Source organism: Aspergillus japonicus (genome assembly GCF_003184785.1).
Source record: "Aspergillus japonicus CBS 114.51 unplaced genomic scaffold BO86scaffold_45, whole genome shotgun sequence".
Classification (NCBI taxonomy): Eukaryota; Fungi; Ascomycota; class Eurotiomycetes; order Eurotiales; family Aspergillaceae; genus Aspergillus; species Aspergillus japonicus.
This window is the reverse complement of record NW_020291682.1, coordinates 185,782-195,249: the sequence shown is the minus strand read 5'-3', so window position 1 is coordinate 195,249 and position 9,468 is coordinate 185,782. Positions and strand designations below refer to the sequence as shown.

Genomic DNA, 9,468 nt, shown 5'->3' with positions numbered 1-9,468 from the left:
GCAGCAAAGTTTGTGCTTCATGAAACTGGACCCACGATAAATAGTCTATTAAGTAATAAACCAGCAATCCCCGTCTATGTTGTGGCTGTCAAACCCACGGTTCTATACTTCGCATGGGATTTGGTTTTCCGCATCCGGCGATCTGGGACGAGGGCTAACGTTAGATCCTGCTTCACCGAAGTTCACGGGACACGCACTGGTTGGTGGAAATCTCAACCAGCTCACTAGCGAGATGTCAGAGACTGCTTGACGTGTAATCATTAACGGCCGGAAATACGGGAGTGCCCGTCTCATCTATCAGCAGCGTTGGTGTGTGCTGCACGCCACATACGATTCGGCACCGCATCGCTGGGTCGAGAAAATGCAGTGGATACTCTGCTTCGGTCTGGACAGAAGAGATCATGATTCTGACTGTGTCAGCCATTGGATATAAAGCTAATGTTACATTGTGATGTGTTTTGCCAAAGCTGTCAAGCGCAAGCACTGGTTACCGCTTTGGGAGGTCTGAGGTATGGCATGCACATTCCTAAGCAACAAGGTGGAGAACTCTTTTCCTGGAATGCTCCAGGGGCCCATTCAAATTGGCCTCCGTCTGCTGCCAGTCGTTTGATCTAGGTTGGAAAAGAAAAAGAAGAATGGGTAGCGCGTCATTGACTACGGGGTGCGATTCCAGCATCACGAAGGCACATTAGCCATTTATGTCGAGAGAGCAACAGTGAATAGTCGTCGTATTCTGTCCCTCATCTTCATGTCTTAATTTGCTCTACTACCAGCACTCATCACTACTGTCATAGCGCGAGAAATGGCCCCAAGCAACGATGCCCACCACCTGGGACCGCCCAAGCCAGCAGGCCGGGTCCTCCTAATCACCTACCCCCGCACGGCCTCCAACCTGCTCGTCAAGATGATCTCCCTGTCCGACCAGCGCAATGTTGTCTCCAACGAGCGGGGCGGCTACTTCTTCTGGGACGCCTTCATGAACGCGCGCGACACGGTCTGCAGCCGCCGGCCCGGCGAGCAGTGGGACCCCTCCGAGACCGCGAACCTGCGGCACGCCTTCCAGCAGAACCTCGACCACATCGAAGCCACCTCGCAGGCCGCCCTCACCCAGGGCAAGGTCTTCTTCGCCAAGGAGCACACCCTCTGGCTGGCCGAACCGGCCGCGATGACCCAGTACCTGGCCACGGGTGGCCGCAGCCATCAGCCCTCGACGCGCCTGGGCGTGCAGGTGCCCAAATCATACCTCAAGGCCAGAGCCACCACCACCCCCAGCAGCAGCAACAGCAGCAACAGCGCAGCATTCTCCCCGGAGAACTTCACCATCCTCCCAGACGCCTACCTAGCCACGTGGCGCCCGACCTTCCTCATCCGCCACCCGGCCCTGGTGTTCCCTTCCTTCTACCGCGCGCTGCAAGGACTGGAGGAGGAGAGCTTCTGCGAGCCGCGCATGATCGAGCCGTTCCTGGAGCTGCACGCCACGCTGCGGTGGACGAGGTTGTTGTACGACTGGTATTGTGATCGCGGAGACGCCCGGCCTCCGCCGCTGCTGCTCGACGCGCAGGATGTCATCCATCACCCGGAGGTGGTCACTAAGTACTGCGAACGCATCGGCATGGACCCGGAGAAGGTCCGGCTCACCTGGCATCAGGCGGAGAGGCGGTCGGGGGAGCAAGAGGACCCCCGCGCCCGGGCCGAGGCGGTCATGCTCGCGACGCTGGATCGGTCGACCTCCTTGCTCAAGGATCGGACCCCCGCCTTTGTGGATGTCGGGGCTGAGAGGGTGAAGTGGGACGACGAGTTTGGGAGTCGGGTGGCGCAGCAGATGGGGAGGTGGGTTGACGATGCTATGCCGGATTATGAGTATCTGTGGCGGAGGAGGTTGCGGGTGGATTGATGCCAGCATGGGTTCTAGTTGTTGCAGGGAAGGTGGTGCAAGCCTTTTATCAGATGCAAAATCAATCTGCTTTGTCAAGGTCTCTCTTTGAAATCAGGATCGATAGATTCGCTTGAGGCTGGGATGTGGTATGTTCTGCTTGTGGCGGATCTCAACAAAACTTCAGCTGTCTCAGTTGGTCCCGGCTTTAGGGCTAGCTGTGGTTTGTTCTATAGACAACGCACCCCGATCTGATGGTCGCCGGTGTAGGTTAGAAACACTATGCATAGCAATGAACTGAGCTTTTATTGAGCTTTGTAGGAGTCAGTACATCAGATACGACAATGTTCACGGTGAAACACAAGCCAAAGTATTCAAATCATAACGCTTTCATTTGTCATTATCTGTTCCACTATCAATAAACATCATCCAATTGCTACAGTAAAGAGAGTGGCAAGAAGCCGAAACAAGCATTGAAGCTTCTCAAGCTCAGACGCCGCAGGTGGGCAGGCCGCTCTCTGGTGGCACAGTACGTTAGCACACTATCCTCTTTACAGACAACACCTGGGGTAAACGGGTCCTCGCAAAGGGTAAACATACTGCAACTGCTGGGGACATCACTTCCCCGCACCCACCAATTCTTGCCAGTCTTGTACCAGTCGCCGTTCCTGCGGAGCATCATCGTGTCAGTATAGGCAGGTTGGGATAGGTGTACTGGGTTGTAGAGTTGCAGCGTACCTCCACTTGCACCGGTAATCGACGTTAGTCTGTGCCTGATAGCTTCCGGTCTGGACCACAGGCCATTGGTAGTAGTTGATTTGCTTGCTTGACTTGCAGGACTTCCGGGCAGCGAGGTGGACGTCGATGTCGTCGGAGTCGACGTCGGCTTCTTCGGCGGAGGGTAGGGCCAGGGTCAGGGGCAGCAGTGCGGTCAGAAGGTAGATTGGGGACTTCATGGTGAAGGAGTAGGAGTTAGGATGTTTTGGTTCTGAGTAGAATGCTTTCTTGTGGTGATGATGATGCTGGTGTTGTGTGCTGAGTTCTTCTTTTCTTCTGAGGTTAGGGTTCGTCGAGAGTTTTATACCTCACTGAGGCGAAATCCATCACCGCTGATATCTTTAGATCTGGGTAGCCACCTCCCATGGCCTGAATTGCTCAGTCTAGATTCCCATCTAACCTGGGTTCTCAACGTCGGGTCTATTCGTATCCGCTTTTAGGCATCCGATCGTTCGTATCGAACCCAGTGATCCGGGTCTATGACACGGGAACACAGTCCTTGCTTCAACCCCATCACAAACCACCACGAGGCCAGCACTGCCTCCGAGGAGATACAGCTCGCAGAGCCCAAGTATGTGGAAGCAGAATGATCTATTGTGGCTGGCGACGGACTCTCATGGAATGAAATGTGGAATACGGGTATCCAAGAATAGCCCTATTTTGCACTATCTTCCGCGCCAGGTGTCATGCATCTGAATTTGAAGAAATGCGGAAACTACAAGCGCAGACAAGCTGCAATAATTGTAGCGCAACACTTGGAGATCGCTTACGACTTCTTCAAATCCTCGGAGAATATGATAGGCCCTTGAGGTGCAAAATGCATGACTTGCCCGAGCTGCAAGACCTACCCTGAAAGGTGTCTGCTGCAGGATAATAATCCCAATTTCTGCATTCTTATTTTGTCCAAGAAAAGCGTCAAGCTCTACCTCTCTGTCTATGGTCTAAGGATAGACCAATTGACCTTCTTCAACTTGGTAACAGCATGTTCGAGTCTTGCAACCAACGTTGATCATAGACGATAGGACGGCGTTCGAAGAGCGCCTATCGTTTCGCGCTGCTACGAATCCCGAACTTAGGTACGGTTAGTTCGTGTTATCAGCTCCATACCCGTGTTATAAGGTCCCCGCATCGTCTCAAACCTAAATCGTTCCACCGTTGGGGACGAACGTCTGGTCCCAGCCAAGACAAGACGCCAAGAAGTCCGCCCCGGATGCCCCGGATTCGGTCCAGTCTGGGGCGGTCCAGAATCTCTAGACCTCGAGCCAAGGCCTTCCGTCCAGAGATCACCAAGATCGATGCCGCAGTATTGTATGGAGCTGGATCCCATGATCCAGATAAGCTGAGCTGCTGTCAATGTCAGTGTCAGTATCAGCGGCTCACACTTCCGGACCGAGCCCCCACCCTCTTAAGTCATCTCCTCATTCTGTCAAGCATTCCAGACGTGTCGACCACTATCCAAGGAGTGATGTGGTGATTTTCACACCTTAAGGGTGAGATCAGGCTAGTCACCGCTAATGACTCCGTAAGTTATTTTATGGGGGCACTGGTCGACTTCTGACTATTGTCCTCTAGGAGAAACAGCTGGCTTTCCCCAAGACATTCAATAGGGCTTGGAATAGGGTGTTCATACCCCGTGGATGCAGAATAAGGTCATATATCTGATATTCGCGGCAACAGAGCAAGCTTTCACAGAGAGAGAGAGAGAGCGATCTATTCGGGAATCTTTGCCGCACCTTTCCCGCCCTCGAGACGGGGCCAGCACCTACAAAGACACATGCCCCCACACCTCATCCAACGCCAACTTTGGGGATTCATCGTAAAGAAAGCGATGAAGCTGATCGACCGGTTAACAAAGGCCACGAGTCTACGGGCCGGGACAATACCCTCCTTCACGGACAGACTTCACACAGGGGTATTGACCGCATGGCAATTATGCACTGTGTGTACGCTGAGTTCCCCCATCACCGTTCCTGTGCCGCAAATCCGATCACCCGGGGTCATGTTCGGGCCAGACACGGGTCGGCTCCGTGGGACATATGTAGAACCTCGCTTATAGCAACACCCTCAGCCGATGGGGAAGCCACTGAAGATTCTTACTGAGTAGATTGTGGATCGTTGCATGTGCATGAGGGCCGAGGGTCGCTTACGGACCAACTCCTTGCCCCTTGTTTTAGGGCTAACAATGCCGTTGATTTTGGCTGACAGGTAGAGGCTACTAAACTACATCGGGGGTTTTCCCCCGGCGATCGGCATCCACCACAATCTATCTGAATCGGCGATCGGGCGTCGTGCTCCAGGCATACGTACGCTACCCGCTCAATGGGGGAACATGTTAGGGGCACGGGAGAACTGGGGTCGATTGCTGACTCGTTCGGTAGAGCGATCGAGGGGGCATGACCGGCAGGACTGATTCATGTTACACCGTACATATATCACGGTGTGCCGCGGGATAGGGGTTATGTCTTCAGAGCACGATCTGGTCCAAACATGATTGCATTGACCTCCCTCCTGCATGTTCTCCCTCTGCTCCTCGCCACGGCACATGGCCAGCTCTCCGGCCGCGTTGGACCCTTGACGACCGTGGCGGAGAAGAACGCCACCAGAACGTGCAATGTGCTCGACTACGGTGCCGTTGCAGACAACGCAACAGACGTCGGACAGCCCATCATCGATGCCTTCGCCGACTGCGGACGAGGAGGAGTCATTTACATCCCTCCGGGCGACTACCTCCAAACGACCTGGGTGCACCTCACCAATGGCAGCGCCTTTGCCATCCAGCTAGACGGAATCATCTATCGCGGAGCCTCCCCTTCTTCGCAATCGTACATGTTCGAGTTCTCCTCAAGCAGTGACTTCGAACTTTTTAGTTCGACTTCTCGCGGAGCCATCCAGGGCAGCGGATACCTGTACCACCAGTCAGGCAATTTCGTGGGCCCGCGACTCCTCCACATCAGTGGGGGATCGGACTGGTCGGTACATGACCTGGCGCTTGTCGACTCCCCGATGTTCCACTTTGTGATCCAGGGTGCTACCAATGGTGAGGTGTATAATATGGCAATCCGCGGTGGGGATCATGGAGGGCTCGATGGGATTGATGTCAGCGGAACAAATATCTGGATTCATGATGTGGGTGTTTCCACTATGGTTTGCTGATGGGACAACGTACGCTGACAATGTTTGATACAGGTTATGGTCACGAATAAAGATGAATGTGTCACAGTCAAGGTATGCGTCCCCGCAAATTCGTCAATGCACTTTGTTGACTAACACTGCACCTGTGACAGACGGGGTCGAAGAATATCCTCGTCGAGAGCATTTACTGCAACAGCAGCGGAGGCTGCGCCATGGGGTCCCTGGGCGCCGGAACGAACGTCAGCGACGTCACCTACCGAAACATCTACACATGGTCATCCAACCAGTTGTTCATGATCAAGAGCAACGGAGGATCCGGGACTGTGTCGAATATCCTCTTCGAGAACTTCATGGGTGAGTTGGTCCTGCCTCATTAGCCCGAAACCCTAGCCTTAGCCCTGAACCAGCAATCTAACATCGATGCCAACCTTTCTAGGCCATGGAAACGCCTACAGCCTGGACTTCGACACAGCCTGGAGCAGCATGTCCACGATCGAAGGAGACGGCATCGCATACAGCAACATCACGTTCCGCAACTGGAAAGGCACCGAGATCGATGGCGAGGACCGTCCGCTCATCAAGGTCAAATGCCCCGCCCTGACGCCCTGCACGGACCTGGCGATCGAGGAGTTTGCCCTCTGGAACGAGGAGGGCCACTACGCGCTGCACGTCTGCGAGCACTCGTACGGCTCGGGCTATTGCCTTTCCAACGCGAGCGTTCCAGTCACGGGCACCGCGGGAGGCTACACCACGACGCAGTATATCAACACGCCCCCGGCGGGCTACTCGGCCACCACCATGGCAGAGGACCTTGCGACGGCCTTTGGAACCTCCGCATCCATCCCGATTCCGACAATCCCCACTTCGTTCTACCCGGGCTTGACGCCGTATAGTCCCCTCGCGGGGGCTTATGCCTTTGCTTTGAGTAGTGCCTACCCGTCAAGTAGTGCTCATCCTTCAAGCAGTGCGCTCCCGTCCTACAGAAGGAATGCGACAGCATCAACCAGACCCTCGACTCCGGCTCAATCGTCGACTCCAGCCCACCAGACACCGACTTCTTCTTCGGTGGGTTTGCCGTCCTCAGAGCCGCCATCCGCGTGTTATTTCGCCACATCCAGCCCGCATGTCACAGCGGTCCCGGCAGCTTCATCATCAACGTCCACCGCCTCAGTATCCTCAGTTCACGATTCGCATACAGAGCAGCGCGTACCGCATGGCTTGGGTGGGCAGCACCTCCGATTCCACCAGCACCATGGAGGTCGTCATCCGTACCACTGAGGATTCACCCCGTGTCTGGGGAGCTAATTCTGTGAAATATATTTTTCCACATCTATAGATCTGATGTTTTAATCAATTGACGTATGTCTATGGAGGGTTCTGTAACTGCCGGCTCAGGGCATAAAGGCTTAGTTAGCCGATCATCAAAGCAATGCTCCAATCCTCGATCTCCTACTATACAAGAGATCGCCTACTTCTACCGATACTTACCTATTGTGCGTTACACTACTTTTCTTTTCATGAATACGCTTATTCTACTTCGACAGGCGAGTTGTTTAATTAGTTAATGGCTGAACAATACATCTTTTGACTGTGATACAGCCATTGTTTTCATTAGAAGCTGAGATCCTATATTCTAATACAGTCTGCAGGGCTCGATATCAGGGCACGTGCTGCCTTAGCGCTTACTGCATGCAGTGCTGCGTTATCTCATTGTCGTCAGCAGAAGCCGCCACTTCCGCCACTTCCGACCCCATACCCCACCACCTCAGGCTACCCTCATCATGTCGCTACGACGCAGGTCTTGCAACGCTTGCTTCAAAGGGCGACGAAAGTGTGATCTTTGCTATCCCGTCTGTGAGAATTGCATGAGGACAAAGAAGAACTGCCAATATGCATACCCGCCTAGGCCACGGGGCCGCACCAACGAACCACGAACTGCGTCAGACGAGATAGATATCTCGTCAACGACGCAGGCGAGTAACGCCGTCCTGGAGCTGGAGCTTCTGAAGTCACCCGCCGTGGCTGTCTTGGATGCATCCGACCAAGATGCAGTGCTACAGCTTCCACTGAGTTTCACACCAGGTACCTGCACCCCGGACTTCACGCCGGAGAGAATCTCATTTTCCGCCACATCAAGACTCGTAGGCACCCTCGGCGAGGTTCAGCCGATCCAGGGCAGCACACGGTCATGGCAGTGGGTGATGGACGAGCTGAAAGGCTACCCGGGGGAATTCGCCCACCGGGGAGAGACGATCTTCATTCACCGCGACCAGTACTGCGACGAGATGCCACAACCTATCCGGACGGCCTTTGGTATCTGTTCCTCCTTCTGTCTCAGCCCCGAGACGACGAACCGGGAGATGGCATTCCGCGTGATCGATGCCGAAGTCTCCGAGCTGCTCCAATCCCCCACCGAGCCAAGTTCGAGCTCTGGTTGCAAGCTATCTCCGCTCCGAACGGAGCTCGCGCGCCTCCAAGCACTACTGCTCTACCAGACCATCCGCCTCTTCCACGGCAACCTGCAGCAGCGGGTCGCAGCCGAGCAACAGGGGTCAATGCTCATGACTACGGCGCTGAAGATCATTGTTCGCGCGCAATCCGAGCCGGAGCTTCAGAGGCCAAAGACCCGGCATGCTTGGGTCCTCGGCGAGTGCATCCGACGCACAGCTCTCCTAGTGTACTTTCTCTACGGAGTCAACTCGGTGTACCGAGAAGGTATCTGCGTGGGACTGCATACGCTGCGGCAGTTGCCTTTGTCGGCGGAGATATCTTCCTGGGGCGTGGATGGTGAGTGTGCAGTTCAAGGGGACCAGGGGCATTTGCGCGGGGAGGCTGCGCAGATGCTTCCCTATGAAGCGTTTCTCGCGCGATGGCTTGTTTCGATGCCGCGGCGGTTGGATCGCTTTGAAAAGTTGCTGATTGTTCCGTGTCAGGGGCTGGAGGCTGTTGAGGCGTTCGAGGACCTGGGGGGTTTGGTTGCGGAGTCGATATGATCTTTGTTGGGGGACTCCGACTGTGTCCAGACGATATATAGGTCTATTTGTCTATGCACGTTCTTATCACTGTGTCTCTCGACCCCCATCACATTTTACATAAATACTTATGCAGACTGAAGACTAAGTAGTTCAATAATGCTAAAACCACCCGAACTTTCCATTACTATCATGCCTCGATAGAACGACAAGCGATCGCGTCAGTTCTCCACATCTGGTCGAGGTTTTCCTTTCCATGTGTTGTCTGGCTCTTTGATGGATACGTCTAAATCTGGTCCTGACTAGGTTTGCCCTGGGTTTAATGATGTGATAGCCTCGAAGCTGGGAATGGGTGATGGACACAGTATTATGATGTGGCTGGTCTATCAGCTTCGGGAAACTGCCGAACCCCAGTTATCTATCGAGGCGGATGTTGCAATGCCGCCACTAAATCTTCTTGGCATGCTGATCGGATGGCTTTCCCTGGTGAAGAGAGCTTGTGGATAAGACTGTTGGTGAGGCTATCAAGGCCGTTGACATCCTGTTGGTCAATGACGCGTGATACTCGCGTAACAGAAATGATATCGGCGATATGATAGGCATCAAGGGATCAAGCTTGAAGTCTCTGTAACCAACACTGCTAGCCTTATCTATACCCTTTCTGGCAGTATAATTGAGAATCCGAAAAAAGTATATGTTGAGTCAAATCCTCAC

General features: G+C 54.0%; 4 protein-coding genes across 4 annotated transcripts; 3 read left to right on the top strand and 1 right to left on the bottom strand.

Moving 5' to 3' along the window:
• Positions 1-657: 657 nt before the first annotated feature.
• On the top strand, positions 658-1,894 carry BO86DRAFT_436038 (uncharacterized protein; the record flags this gene model as incomplete). The annotated part of the gene is made up of 1 exon (XM_025675992.1): positions 658-1,894. The coding sequence occupies exon 1, from the start codon at positions 803-805 to the stop codon at positions 1,892-1,894; it is 1,092 nt and encodes a 363-aa protein (XP_025525373.1). The 5' UTR covers positions 658-802.
• Positions 1,895-2,269: 375 nt separating this feature from the next.
• On the bottom strand, positions 2,270-2,883 carry BO86DRAFT_436036 (uncharacterized protein). The gene is made up of 3 exons (XM_025675991.1): positions 2,612-2,883; positions 2,474-2,541; positions 2,270-2,391 (listed from the first exon to the last, which is right to left on the bottom strand). Exons 1-3 carry the CDS (start codon positions 2,827-2,829, stop codon positions 2,363-2,365), a joined length of 315 nt encoding a protein of 104 aa, XP_025525372.1. The 5' UTR covers positions 2,830-2,883; the 3' UTR covers positions 2,270-2,362.
• A 2,254-nt stretch (positions 2,884-5,137) lies between these two features.
• Positions 5,138-7,060, top strand: BO86DRAFT_401830 (pectin lyase-like protein; the record flags this gene model as incomplete). Its single annotated transcript, XM_025673803.1, has 4 exons — positions 5,138-5,776; positions 5,837-5,875; positions 5,935-6,136; positions 6,219-7,060. 4 exons carry the CDS (start codon positions 5,138-5,140, stop codon positions 7,058-7,060), a joined length of 1,722 nt encoding a protein of 573 aa, XP_025525371.1.
• Positions 7,061-7,531: 471 nt separating this feature from the next.
• BO86DRAFT_391029 (uncharacterized protein) lies at positions 7,532-8,927 on the top strand. The gene has a single exon (XM_025672514.1). The coding sequence runs from the start codon at positions 7,984-7,986 to the stop codon at positions 8,773-8,775; it is 792 nt and encodes a 263-aa protein (XP_025525370.1). The 5' UTR covers positions 7,532-7,983; the 3' UTR covers positions 8,776-8,927.
• Positions 8,928-9,468: the final 541 nt, after the last annotated feature.